Genomic DNA, 15,098 nt, shown 5'->3' with positions numbered 1-15,098 from the left:
TGTTATTCAAGAAATGCTGCAAAAATAAGTGAAAAAAATAACAAAACTTTTCCTTTCATTTGAGTCGTTGAAGCCTAAATGGTAATTACAAAATTGAAACGTGTTTTTTGCTGGATGCATGCATATGGACAGTAAAATCAACTCATATAATAAAACATGAAATTTATAAAAGTTAACTCCTGATTATGTGTTTATGTTTATTATATACATAAAGTACCTGAAGACCTTAAGATTTTACATATATTTAAGTAATTAATTGCTTACAAACCTCAAGTACTGTTTTTAAACAATAAATTCGAAGGTAAAGGTTGATATTTAGTAGGCACCATTTTTAATATTTTCCAAGAATAATAAAATTAAATTTCAATGATGTTGTTTTTATTAAGAACTTTCATATCGAACAGTCCAATATTTTAGCAGCTGTCATCTTTTGTCATGTATAAAAGAAAACACTAAAAATTAAATCAAATGGGGTGGCGCAACAGTCCGTTGTGAACCAGGGCCTAGTGACTTACAACTCTTAACCATCCCTGTGTGGGAGTACTGTTGTCAGAAATGGAAGGCACCTACAATTTAAGGCCGAATCCGTACGGCTAGTTTGAGAAAGCACTTTTGCATGACAAGAATTATTCTTGAAGGATTTGTCAATTCCTCGCAAGAGGCAGTACCCGCGAAAACTATTTTTTTTTAAATAAAGGTGGCACAGGCAGGCATTGAACCCTAGACCCCTTGCATGACAGTTCAACGCACTAACCATCATGCCACGGGTAATGGCGTAGTGTCATTACTAAAAATTTGGCAGTCACAGTTTGCGAAACTCAAGAACTTTTAAGTCGTTCTAATAGAACAGGAAGTAGTAAATGAAGTAGCAAGTTTTGAGCTTTTAAGACAAAATTTAATAATGTGCAAAATCGGAACTAGTGCTTCAATAAATATGACTTTGACATATTGAACAGAAATTCAATATGTCAAAGTCGGCAATAGATAATAGTATCCTATGAGGAAATCTGAAATGTTACCTCAGATATTGCGACGGCTTTATATCGTTAAATCTTAAACGTCAGATCACCGCAAAGTCAAAGCACAAGTAGAAATTTTTTGTGTTTGGTCTGACAGTTCATTTTAAGGCATTTTTAGAAAATGAAGTAAAATAACAAGTAAGTATTTGAATCCTTATTCTTTTTTTTTATTAAGTCATTATTGATTCAGAAATCCCTTTCACTTATATAAATTAATGATCAAATTATTAACAACTGGCGGCAAAAAAAAACTTAAATTATTTGGACGAAAAAAAGTTATACAAAAAAAGGCTTAAGATGACCGGGATTGGACGCATGGTCGGGTAAATCCGGTTACCCATTCTGGTAATGGCGGTCATCTCTTCTATAGGCACAAATCACATATGTATCCAGATGGACTGTCCCAACCTGAACATTCAGCATGAACCCAGTCTGCACAGCGTGTGCACCTATACCACAGTTCGTTGTTGCGCCCAAATTCTCCACAAATAAAGCATATGTTGCTATTGCTACCATCTACTACGGAGTCATCAGAGTTATCATCGACAATCCTCTCAGCAGTTTCATCAGACTCTTATGTGGATTCTTGAAGAATCTTTTTTGTCACCTTTGCGAATCGCTTTCCTCTTGTTCTCCGGTACTTGCAACACCTTGTTTTCCTTCTTTTTTTGTTGGCTGCTCTTTTTAGTTCTTTTTCTTTTTTTTTTGTTTCATAGGTGTTGATGTTAGCAGAGTAGCATGTTGTTTATCCCTACACTTCCTTTTACGATTAACGACAGCTTTTTTTGGCACTGGGAGAAGGCTTTTTATACTTCCGCTCAAGACAGCAGATGAAGTCGGAGGGACCGGTGTGGTCAAATTTTCGTGGCTTGCAAAACAGGGTTTGGAGTTTGTTCTCTTACTGATTCGACTAATTCTGTAATTTTTTCTGTTTGGAAAGAAGTCTTGGGAAAATTCCAGTTGCCCTAAAATTAGATACGCCTTTGGCAACAAATGCAACGCTAGCAAAAGCTTTTCGAAAAAGGTGAGCGAAATCCTGCGGTGTTATCTTTTGGCCAAGATAAGACTTCATGTGCAAATTGCATTAGTGTCTATACGCTGCTTTTAATGGACCATAACAAACCACGTCCAGTGGGATTGAGAGCATAACAATATTGTTTTTTCTACAATATTCGTATGCTTGAAGTGTTAAGTGACTAGAATGATTGTCCAGGATAAGCAGAACTTTTTCTTTGTTCGTTGGTATGGCTTGGCATGGATGACGAAGTTCTCTAGCCAATCTGCAAAAAGATCTTCTGTTACGAGCATTTGTAGAGAGCCCCAGGTGGCCCACCATGTTCAAGGCTAGGAGAGTGTCTTGAACGAGGAAAAATGAACATTGGTGAAATGAAACTACCGGCAGTGCTCATAGCACATAATGCCGTTATATTGCGCACTCTCTCCCATCTGGTTATAGATCCCACTCTTTTTTGACCAGTTTCTGCTAGAACTTTTCCAGGATCCTGAACGATGGAAACCCCAGTTTCATCCGCATTGTAAATGTTTCTCGGTTGAAATTTATATTTCTCCATCACATCTCCCAGCAATTGGTAAAATAAATCTACCTTTTTTCGATTAAATGCATGCTTTCCAGACAGATATTTTGTATCTTTTTTTGAACCCTTGAAGCCATTCCTTTCCGGCAGTTCTGAAGGTCTTATTAAAGTTGTTGGCTATGCCATTTTTTCAGCGTATTCCTCACCTGTAACGAATATACAAAATTTTGGCGAGATGTTTGAACTGTGTTGCGATTTCACATATAAGTAATAAAACACAACATATAAGTAATAAAACACAACATAAAATATGGAAAATATCACTATTGATAACAAATAAGGAAAAGTACTTACTCTCTATTTTCTGATCACTTTTTCTTATAATAAATTGCCCGAAAATACTTAAAGGTCTGTCACTTCCAAAAGCCACTGATATGAAAACTATCTACGGGAGCACTAACACATTTAAAGAGTTGGTGAGTGGACGATCTCGTTCTCAAGAAAAAAGGGTGACCGGTATTACCGACTGACCGGCATTACCAAGTTTTACCCAACAACTAAGTATACTCGTAGGTACCTAATTAAAGAACATGTCATAGAATTGTCAGTGAAAGCTCCAGGTTTGAATCTAAATTTCTTTCAACACATGCTTGGTTCCCATATTTTGACACATTAAATTGTAAATACGATCAATAAGACTTTTATAGGCTTTTCATATCAAACTCAAAACCCGGTTGTCTCAAAATCACCTGTTTTGTACGGAAACTCAAGTTTTTCCAAACACTATTCGCCATACAAAATGTCAAAAACGAAACTTTCAAAAGAAATACTTCAAAATTGTTGAATGTGTTAAATATCAATACCAATACCTTTAAAACAGCCCAGTTTTTCGACACCATTAAATTTTTTTTAAATATTTTTTTTATAGTATGTGAATATTGCATCAATGCAAATTTTGACAGTCCGTCTTCGAAAAATTGAAATGTCAAACAAAAACGGGTAAATGTTCAATGTGAACGATTTTAGGGTTTTTGATGACTTTTTGCTAAAAGCTTTTTTATTGTTTAAGTAAGTAAGAATGTAACGTTAAGTTAACACAAGAACTCAAGCCTGTTGACTACAACAAAGCAGTTTTTTCAAAGATTGTTTCTTTGTAACACTATACATTTTCATCGAAAAGTAAACTTCAGTGATAAGCCCAATTTTCACCTGGAACTAATATTTGTTAAAAACCGTAGAGAACCGTAACGTCTCAGTGTTTGGTGCTAGTTTTGAGGTGGCCACCAGTGTGTTTGTACCTAACTTATTTAAAAGTGAGGCTGGTGCAATACTTTAACGGTGAATGGATTCGCTAACAAGCTTTGATTATTGATTTTGTATTGTAGACGTTTATTTCTAACAAGACGAAAGAAGTCTTGTGTTAACAGACTGATGTTGAGCTACGTACTATGTACAAAATATTCATGATTAAGAACTTAACTAAACCATTCCTTATTTTAAATGTTGTACTCATCTAGAAGTGTCATTCCATTATAATCAAGTATATCGCTCGTAGGCTCAAGATAACCCACTGTAGGCAGACCCTTAAAATAATTTGTTTAAAGTCGCCAGACCGCTTTAAGAAAAATGATTGAATCTTGTTTCACGTTCTTCTACATGTTATTGATTCAACTTGAAAAAAAACCTAGATAATTCGATATTAATTAAATTGTGAAGAAAATAATATTGAAAAGTACCAACCTAGTTAAACCCCGACTACGTTTTCTTCATTTTCTTAAATTGAAAAATTTCAAAAGCTCTTGTGGTTCAAGAATGGAATAAAGTTTTAATTTGTAAAGCTCTTTTTATTTTGGTTTGTGAAAAAGATAAGCAAACATAGACAAAGAAGCCCGTTCACTCAATTTTGTTTCACAAAGAGAACACGATTAGGTTGGCGTTGGCATCGACTGAGCAACTTCAATGCGCTGTTGCCGGCAAAAATGAGCAACTTAGTTTCTTCCAATCGCTCACTAGGCAACTTTTGGGGAGATTTGTACAATTATTGATTTCTGTGTATGTTTAAAGATTATAAGTAATTTTTTTCAAATTATAACCTTTAGTATAACACCAATACACTTTATGATAAATATATGTATTTAGATCTAAATAAATAAAAAGTCGCACACTGTAAGCGTATAAGTTTATTATCCCACCCATATATGCCACGGCAAGAGGAAAAAAAATATTTTTACAATATTTTTAAATATGGTGATTTCTTGTTGAAATAGCCAATGAAGCTATGAAAAGGCCGTTTTCACATTTTTCTATGTGGCTTTTTTATTTGGAGGGCAATTTAAAGTGACTTATTTGCTCATGTTGTTGGAAACTAAGTTGCTAGGCCTAAGAAAAATAAATTGTCATTATTTTGTCTGTGAACTTGTTTAAGATTCTTCATTCTCAATATTGGACTCTTCTGCAGCGACTCATTTCGAAAACTGATTGTTATGTTTGCCTGCTTTATTTTTACTTAACCTTTTAAGTTCCAAAAGGGAAGGTGGATGTATGTCGAAACCCGATGGTTGCAGAGCAGTTATTACAAAGAGTAGTAACTCTTATTACTTCCTATAAAATACTATACATTTTTGACAGTAAACTGTTGACGCAAGCTTTAACGAAAGTGTAATGACAGTGAATCATTTTGAAAATTGATTATTATGTTTGCCTGCTTTATTTTCCTTCTATTCTTAAGTTTCAAGAGGGAAGTAAGATATACACTGCTAATCACTAGGATGAGGCCACATATTTTTCAACCGATTTTCGGTCCGATACCTGTTGGAATTTGTTTAACCCGGAAAATTTTACTACGTGAGAGAAGGTACATATTTTCTTAAAACAAAGTGATACAATTACAGGGTTAATTAGAAAAGACCGTTGGAATTTCCCTACATTAATGAATGAGCTACCTAAAAAGGATATAAAAAAGTGAGTCAATAAGATGAGGCCATTGCGAATATTTCGTTGTAGAAGTTCAGATCAGAACGTTTTACAAATAACTATTTTTATTAAATTTCAACTACAAATGGGTTCCGGAGAGACGTTGACAGTAGCAGAAAGAGGACAAATCGATGCTTTGAAGGAAATGGGACTCTCAAGCCGAGAAAAAGCAAGGAAGCTGAACAGAAGTAAGACAGTTGTAAACAACTATCTTGCTGATCCTCAAAACTATGTAAAAAACCAAAAAGGACGCACAGCCCAAGCAACAACATCCCGAGAAAAGCGGTTAATTTTACGTATTGCTTCAAATTCTACTCAATCAGCTACTAAAATAAGGTCCAAAAGAGGAGTATCGGCCAGTATTTCGACAGTCCGAAGGATAATAAGAAAAGATGGTACTATCCAGAGAAGAAAACTCAAAAAGAAACCTGTTCTAAAGCAAGTACACAAGGAGCTACGAATGAACTTTGCAACAGAACATGTCTCTTGGAGCAGTCAATGGAAACGCGTCGTCTTTTCGGATGAAAAAAAGTTTTGCCTTGACGGCCCCGATGGTTACAACTTTTATTTCCATGATTTAAGAAAAGAGGAACTAATTTTGGGAAGACATCACAGCCGTACATCAGGTGTTATGGTGTGGAGAGCTATCACCTACTATGGCAAAATCGAATTGGAGTTTCTTTCTCTAACAACGAACGGAAACAGCTACAAATACTTGTTGGAACGCTCATTTCCGAAGATGAAAAATATTTTTGGACCTCTGCCTTGGATTTTCCAACAAGACAATGCCCCCATCCACACTTCCAGCGTTGTCAAAAGCTGGATTTTATCAGAAAACGTAGAGCTTTTGCCATGGCCTGGCCACCCTATTCACCGGACTTGAACATAATCGAAAACGTATGGGCATGGCTATCCCGAAAAGTTTATGAAGGCGGTAGACAATTTGAAGACAAGGACTCCTTAATTGAAGTTATCCGTGATGCTTGGGACGAGATATCACTTGACTATTTAAAAAAAACTTTATGATTCCATTCCAAACCGTCTAATAGAGGTCATATCGAAAAATGGGGGGCATACTCATTATTAATTGAGAAAAACTTAATAAATAAATGTTTGAAAACCAAAAACTGTACACATTTCTTTCATATTCTTGATATTTTATAAGATTTTTCATGTGGCCTCATCCAAGTGACGCACTTTTTCATACTGTTTTTAAGTAGCTCTTTAATTAATGTAGGGAATTTCCAACTGTTTTTTCTATTTAACCCCTTAATTTTATTACTTTTTTTTAAAGAAAATATCTACCTACTCAAATGTAGTAAATTTTTATTGGTACGAAATTTCCAGCAGGTATAAAGAACGAAAATCGGTTGAAAAATATGTGGCCTTATCCTAGTGATTGGCAGTGTATGTCGAAACCCGATAGTTGCAGAGCATACACGAGTAGTATCTCTTTTTACTTCCTATAAAATACTATAAAGTGTTGATGCAAGCTTTAACGAAAGTCCAATTAAATAAATAAAAACAACCCAAGAAAGTACTTACAAAATTCAAGAAAATTGAAGAACATTTTCGGTCAACCAAAAAACATTGTTTTAAAAGAAACAAGTGGCTATAATAAGGTACACTGTATTTTTCCTTAGCCTTAAAATGAGAATTCTTTTTATAGTAAAAACTCATTAAAATATCTCACAAATGTAAAACAAATATTTGCAATGACAATTAAATCACAATCAAATGGAAATTTGAATGAAATTCTTGAAAATAGTGTGACAAAACAAAAACAAGTTGCAGTGTAACAATGTTAAAAAATTAAGTAGAAATGTAAAGGTTTTTTTTTCACTATTGATTTGTAACATTGTTTCAACACTTAAACGAAGTTAAAGATTTAATTGAAATGAATACCTTTTTCATTTTATTCTTTTCTCTATATCTCAAAAACACTGTTTTATGTATAGCATATTTTTAGCCAAAAATCAAATTCAGATAAATTGGAATAAACTGTAATTTATTCGTGCGACAATATTTACAAGAAACTTCGGTTGAACCAACTTATTTAAGAAAATTCAACACGCAAAAGCATATTGTGGACTGAATGCATCCATTTGAGTTATCAAAAACAAATATCCACTGCTTCTCAAACTAGCAGAACTGTCACTTACACGTGTGGCTAGACGTCAAAACAAAAACTTTTGAACCACGAACGAACAGAAAACTACTTTTAAGATTTAAATTGTATTTTATTAATAATTTATCCAATTTATAATGGATATTCAACTAAATATCAACAATAATACTTTAGCAGTTCGTAGTAAACCAAAGGTAAGCTCTCAAATACAAATACAACTTTAATAATCATGAAAATGTATTTCACAGAAAGTTTTACCTGAAAGAAGACCCAAGGTAGTAGTTAAGAAATCTTCCAAAAACCAAGCCGCTGCGGGGTTTTCATTCGATCCAAAGCCCACAAAAGTGAAGGCAATTGTTGCACGACGTCGTCCACAAAAGACGAATGGCTCAACAAATCCGAGTGTGCCTGGATCGCCTGTGACGCCCAAGCGGCCTTTGGTCCTCCGACCACCCGATGTGGTCGAAGAAAAACAACATACCCAAGGTGAACTCATGTTGAACATAGTTTCAGGTGCTCCCAAAGAGAAACCCCAGCAAAAGAATGATAAACAGTCACGTTTCGATCGGAAGAACAAAAAAACAAAGCCGCAAATCAATCCGTTCACCAAGAAAGTTCTCACAAACAAGGAAATCGATGAAGGAATCCGCAAATTCTCTCAGAATCCCAACAAACGGGATGTGAAAGACACTGACAACCCACAGCAAAATGGTGTTTCAAAGACTGGTAAGAAGGTGGTCAGACCCAGCGATAGGTCAGTGAGTAAAATACAACTTTTCACTAAAAATCCCGAGGCGAAGATGCTCGGACAGAGATTAGTGAAGCCTATACGAGAAAAAGTCTTCACTGGAGCTCCGATATCGTCGCTTGACATTCACCCACATTGCATCAAGAATCTGGCCGACATCCTAAACATCACAGAGCTCACAACAGTGCAACAGAAAACAATCCCTGAAGCCATCAAAGGCAAAGATATCCTGGTGCGTTCGCAAACCGGTTCGGGAAAAACTCTTGCCTATGCCCTGCCAGTCGTGCAGAAACTCCAAGAAATCCGTCCCAAGGTAACCAGAGAGGATGGAATTTTAGCCGTCATAATTGTGCCAACCCGTGAACTCGCAATCCAAACTTATGAGCTATTCGTGAAGCTGCTGAAACCCTTCCAATGGATTGTCCCGGGCATTCTTACCGGAGGCGAGCGCAGAAAAGCCGAGAAAGCTCGTTTGCGGAAGGGAATCAATATTCTGGTGGGAACACCAGGTCGTCTGGTGGATCACTTGCTGCACACCGAAACCTTTAAACTGGACAAATCCAAGTTCATTGTGTTGGACGAAGCTGACAGGCTCCTCGAAATGGGCTACGAACGTGATGTCAAGCAAATTGTTGAAGCTATCGACGAACAAAGGCAGAAATCTGCAGCCGAAGGCAAGGAACTCGATAATTTACAACGTCTCTTACTCTCAGCCACACTTACGTCAGCTGTCCAAAAACTAGCCGGGCTCACCCTCAAAGAACCCCTGTTTATCGATAACAAGGATGAAGATCCTGCGACGACGATGCAAACTATGATCGGAGGCGAGATGCCTGATGTGGATGAAGATGGCTCTCTTGTGATTCCCGAGAATCTTCAGATGAGTTTTGTTGTTGCTCCAACTAAATTGCGATTGGTCACTCTGTCTGGGCTGCTGGCCAAAGAATTGCAAAAGAAGAACTTCAAGGCAATGGTGTTTATGTCCACAATGGAAATGGTAAACTTCCATCATGATCTGATGAATGAACAACTGACACAGAAGGTTCTCGACGATGAGGACGAATTGAATGAGGATGAGGACGACGGGGATGACCCACTGCTCAAGGGAATGAGATTTTTCAAGTTTGTTATTGATATTTATACTTTCAAAGGCCTCCAAATATAGTTTCTTTTTCTTAGACTGCATGGTTCTATGACTCAGAACGAGCGACAAGGAGTGTTTAATGCTTTCAGAGACGCCAAAGCTGGTGTCCTTTTAGCAACTGTGAGAAATTTTAATAAGACCTCAAGTTAAGCTCTTTAAATAAACTTTCTTTGCCTTTTCCAGGATGTCGCTGGACGTGGTTTGGATGTTCCTGAAGTCAACCTGGTCATTCAATATTCACCACCTCAAAAAATATCCGATTTCGTTCATAGAGTTGGACGAACTGCTCGTGCTGGAAAAAGTGGTCGTGCTGTTCTCTTCCTAACCCCAAGTGAAACGAATTTCATTCGAGTTCTTGAAGATAAGAGAATAAGGTTTGTTCTTTAAAAAAATCCAATCAAATTCAACAGAGATTTGGAAATGGAAGAAATGTTTTGTGTTTGATTCTAGAATTTCACAAGTTGATATGGATGTCTATTTAAATGCCTTGGTTGATGCGGATTCAGAAGCTAGAAATATTCAAGAGGCTGCTTCGAATTTGCAACATAAATTCCAAGAACTAATTGCCGATGATAAGGAAATGCACGATAAGGCTTGTAAAGGTAAGCTTAATTTTTTGATTAGATACGTCATTCATTTTTCGGTTTCGAAAGTAAAGGCAAATATAATTTTACTAGAGGTTTTTTTTGTGGCGCCCCTAGAGACCATTTTGATTTGGTGACATCTGTCAAATCTTTTGTTTATTATTCAAAAATCAAGGCAAGTTACACGATTGAACAGCACTTCCAAATCATCAAACTTTATTATCAAATGAGGGTTCGTTGATGCAAACGTTGCGCGCATTGCGCTTATTTTACGGTAGACGTGATGGCCCTTCAAAGTCGACTCTTCAACGTTTGGTGGCCAAATTTGAGACGACCGGTTCAATAAACAATCAGCCAACACCCGTACGTTCAAGGAACGCAAGATCGGCCGAGAATATCTCCGCGGTCCGTGAAAGAACCCGAGGCAGTCTATTCCTCGCCGTGCACAAAAACTCGGCCTTTCCCAGACTTCAACTTGGCGAAATATGCGTCGGGACTTAGACCTTCACCCGTACAAGATCCAACTGACCCAGGAGCTCAAAGTTTATGACCATAGACAACGCCGTTTGTTCGCTGACTGGGCTTTGAATCGTTTAGAAAATAACCCTAATTTAGGCCGAAAAATAATTTTTAGTTACGAGGCGCGTGATAATGCATCCTCAAAAAGATACCGTTTAGTGTAGATTTTGGAGTAATTGGTCCGTACTTTTTTGACGTTAGTGAGGCGGTCACCGCCAACAGCGAGCACTACATAACGATGATAACTAATTTCTTATGGCCCAAATTGAACCACATGGACCTAGACGACATGTGGTTCCAGCAGGACGAGGCTACGTGCCACACAGCAAACGCCACGATTGACATTTTGCATGAACGATTTGAGGGTAAGGTTATCTCTCACAGGGGTGATGTGAATTGACCAGTAAGGTCATGCAAATTAACCCCGCTAGACTTTTTCCTGTGGAATTTTTTGAAGTCGCAGGTCTATGCAAATGTAGACAAGGTACGGCTACGGATATCCCGGTCCAACCCAAAACAATTAAGTACTGTGAGAAGTTTCGACCTTAGACGGCTACAATCGCAAGAGACTCTCATGTCCTTTTCCGATCGAGTCTCTCGTAACCTCGTATGGGGTCCTATGTTAACTGCATTAAGCATTGAAAACCAGTGGCGACATTGCCTTGCAGCCATCAGAGATGCCGCCGCTGAAGTGCTACGTTTCACACGGCCACAACAGCGAAACCCCTGGTTTGACGACGAATGCCGGCAAGCGCACGCATCGAAACGGAACTGTCCCCAGACTACCTTTAATAATGTTCAAATGACGTAAGACAAAATCTTGCATTACTTAAAGATGACTATTCCTCTGGTCCAGACGTAATTCCTCCAATTGTCTAAAAGAAAAGGGAAGTCAGTATTGGCATCTCCCTTCTTCGCGTAACTGCACTATCTCTGAGGTCTGGTAAATTCCCAACCACATAGAAGAAGGCATTCATTACATCAGTCTTTAAAAATGGTCTAAAAAGATAACAATCTCTAAACTGTCTCAGTTTTCCCAATCCTTTTGAACAAGTTCCTTGTGAGAAAGTGTGGTTAAATTTTAAGGGCCGATGTTGAAGAGCCGTCCACCTCAACTCATGCGAGTCGTCGTGCCCAACAATTGCACCTCTCACGCTCGACAACTTTGAACATTATGCATAAAGACTTGGATTTACATGCTTACAATATGGAGTTGACTCAAGAACTAAAGCCTCTTCACCATTTTAGGAATGGTGGTGATTTATTTTCGAAGAAAATCAGCTTCAGTGATGAGGCGTATATTTTTAACCTCAGTGGACTCGTCTGTAATCAGAATTGTCTTATTTGGGCGAATGATAATCCAAGAGTGACTCTCGAAAAACCAATGCGCCTACAAAGAGTGACTGTTTGTTGCGGCTTATAAGGTCGTATTTTTTCGTTGTTGGCAATTACTGTGAATAGTATTGGCTATCGTGAGATGATAACGAACTTTGTATGGCCAAATTTTTGTTTGTACACTTCAGAATTTTCATAAAGTAGTAAGCTTATAGCAACCGTCAAACTGTTAGTAAAAGAATAATACAAGATATAGATATGGTTTCAACAGGACGGTCCCACTTGCTATACAGCTAACGACACCTTTGGACTTCTTTCTTTGGGGTTATTTGAAAGTAAAGGAGTAAGTCGTTAACGATGAGATGAGATAATTCGACCCATTAACAGTCGCGTCGGCCATTTCGACCATATTTTGTATCATACATAATTGAACCATACCAATATTATCATAATAAAAAGAAATTACAGTAATTTCCTAAAGATTTAGATTTATATTAGATTTATTTTTTTAATGTTAAATGTTCATACATAACTATTACAGATGTGAATATATATCATGGCTGTTTGCCGTCTGCTTGATTGACAACTTTTTATTCTATAAACATATGTAATGTCTTTTAACAATCTTTACAAATTTTCGTTAATAATTCTGTTTCTATATTCTAATGCGATTTTAAAATATTTATATAATACGGGAGCATCTACTTCATTTAGATGATGAGTGATCAGCCCTTCCGATAAAACATCCAAAGACATGTCTTCTTGTTTCTCGTAACACTGGACATCAACCCATGAAATGAAAATTTTAGGTTGAGTAGTTCTCCTGTAAATCTAAATATCATAGATATTTGATCCGTTGTTAGGTCATCTCGGAAGTAATTCTTTAGTTTAAGATTGTAGTCCAGCTTGCTGTAAGACATTCTGTAGATGGATTCTTCTCTTCGGATGTGTACCTCAGTCTATATCGATCGTCTACTGCAGCAATTAGTTGGTACAGAAGGGGTTTCCACCTTAGAAAGTCTTCTGGTACCAGATTTATACCTTCTACTTCAGCTAGCTCTAGCCACTTTCTGAACCAACCTGATTTTCTCTGCTTCACCTGCAGTGCTGCTATTTTCGGGAGACGCTCATCTGACATCAGAAAGACCTTACCTTAAACAAAGGAGAAATTCCTGTTTCCAGTATTAACATCTAGTTTAATGCATTCGGTGGTAATCGAAATATCCATTTTATATAAAATCGGAGTAATATTTCAACAGTTTCATATTTTTTGCTACCCCACACTTGAGCTGCATACATTAATGTTGACTCCGCTATCGATTCAAATACTTTGTATTTAATGCTTTGAGGTATGTGCTTATTACTGAAGATGTTTTTCCATTTAATTTTCATATGGACTAATATTAGATACTGAATTATTAGCTTGTTCTATCAATTTGTATTATTAGCTTGTAACTATTTTATAAGATATTATATCTTACAGTTATTAAGTATTCACGAATAAATTAAATGAAATGAAATAGTTGTTTTCGATTTTTACAATTTATCGGCAAGATGTTTGCCAATGTTGTTTTTGGCATTGATGCCAAGATATTTATATTCTTTCATTATTGTAAGTCTACTGTTCATTAGTGCTTACTCTTCCCCCACCTTTTCGAAAAACCATTATTATTATTATTATTGCTATCTTTATTTTTTCTTCACAAAAATACAGGCTCACTTACATTTTAAAGATTTACAAGCATGGCTATTAAGCCGCCTGCCGGTTATATCTAAATTTTAAACATTGAGAGAGAAGATATTTTTTAGCTGTTATATAATAAAAATTAACAATTTACAAAATAATTTAAGATTAAGATACTGATTATGATTAAGTATGCCAGATTCAACGATTTAATTGGTTTGAAAATAACAAATGTTACAGGCTTTTAGTTTAGCGAAAACAAAAACTACTAGCATATATCTTGAAATAAATATTAGTTTGGTATAGTTAAGTTTATTGAAAACTTTTTAGGTTTAATCATTGATATTTATATACATAAAAAAGTGAGGAGCAGTAAAAGACTTTCAATATCAACAGTGAAACGGGCTTTTGGTTTAGCTAAAACAAAATTATATTAGACTGGACATTACACTAGAGGTCCACGAATGAATTTCTATACGCAACAGCTTCAAGAGAAAAAACGGATAAGAAGTTTCCAACCACCTTCACCATTCAAAAATCCAAGACAGTCCTCAAACGAAAGGAAGCTCTTATTGAAATAGAAACGCCGGATCTCTTTTAAGATCGGACATAACGCTAGGAAGTGGAAAACATTTTCAATTTGATTGAGGTTACATAATGTACAGTTAGGATTTATATCATTTCTGTGAGGTCTATAGTTAAGCTCAAGCATCTCCTTGCGAACCTTAAATATCAGACTTATCTCAACAAAAGTGAACTCGGTTCGAAAATAATTTGCTTCCCCCAAAGAGAAATTAAGTTTACTGCATAATGATCTAGATTCGGACTCCCTTGCCCGATTGCGAAATGTCTGAAAAATGTTGTCATCTATAACAGAAATACAATCGTAAAGTTCATTCCTCCACGAATCTAGATTATCCAAACAAAACGTCAAAGGAAAGTTATGTTCTGAGGCCAACTCACTCCAAACTACGTAACGCTGTTAGGAGAATCCTTTTCTGCAAATTGTTGTTAGATCTTTGCATGACTTTGATTATAAAGTCTGCATTTGCTTCTAGATTCCTTAAAACAATTGGTGGTAGTCCCGACTCATCGTGTATGGCATAATTGGGGGTATTATATGGGAGTCTAAAGATTCGCTTGAAGAAATATTTTTGGATAGTTTCTATTTCGTCTAATTGCATGTAGCCATACACTTCATTTCCATAGCAAAGGCAGCTTTTAACGGTTGATTCAAACACTATAAATTTCGAAGCCGGATCTATATTTTTGCTATTGAAAAAATTTTACCACGTACAGTTAATAGCTGCTTTTGCTGCGGCAAATTTATCTCTTATATGACTTCGAAAGCTCAGATTGTGTGCTATTGTGGAACCTAGATATTTGAAGTCCTTCACTACTTTTATATTTGAACCGCTCAATTTCCAAG

General features: G+C 36.4%; 1 protein-coding gene across 1 annotated transcript in view; it reads left to right on the top strand.

Annotated features, from left to right (window-relative positions):
• The first annotated feature begins 7,713 nt into the window (after positions 1 to 7,713).
• Positions 7,714 to 15,098, top strand: part of LOC129947552 (probable ATP-dependent RNA helicase CG8611) — a 44,394-nt gene continuing 37,009 nt past the window's right edge. The window contains exons 1-5 of the mRNA XM_056058155.1: positions 7,714 to 7,849; positions 7,904 to 9,525; positions 9,583 to 9,667; positions 9,731 to 9,921; positions 9,998 to 10,149. Coding sequence (XP_055914130.1) covers positions 7,793 to 7,849; positions 7,904 to 9,525; positions 9,583 to 9,667; positions 9,731 to 9,921; positions 9,998 to 10,149 — 2,107 coding nt within the window. The 5' untranslated portion in view covers positions 7,714 to 7,792. The remainder of the gene's footprint in view (positions 7,850 to 7,903; positions 9,526 to 9,582; positions 9,668 to 9,730; positions 9,922 to 9,997; positions 10,150 to 15,098) is intronic.

This window comes from Eupeodes corollae, chromosome 2, assembly GCF_945859685.1.
Source record: "Eupeodes corollae chromosome 2, idEupCoro1.1, whole genome shotgun sequence".
Classification (NCBI taxonomy): domain Eukaryota; kingdom Metazoa; phylum Arthropoda; class Insecta; order Diptera; family Syrphidae; genus Eupeodes; species Eupeodes corollae.
This window is presented reverse-complemented; position numbering and strand designations above follow the sequence as displayed.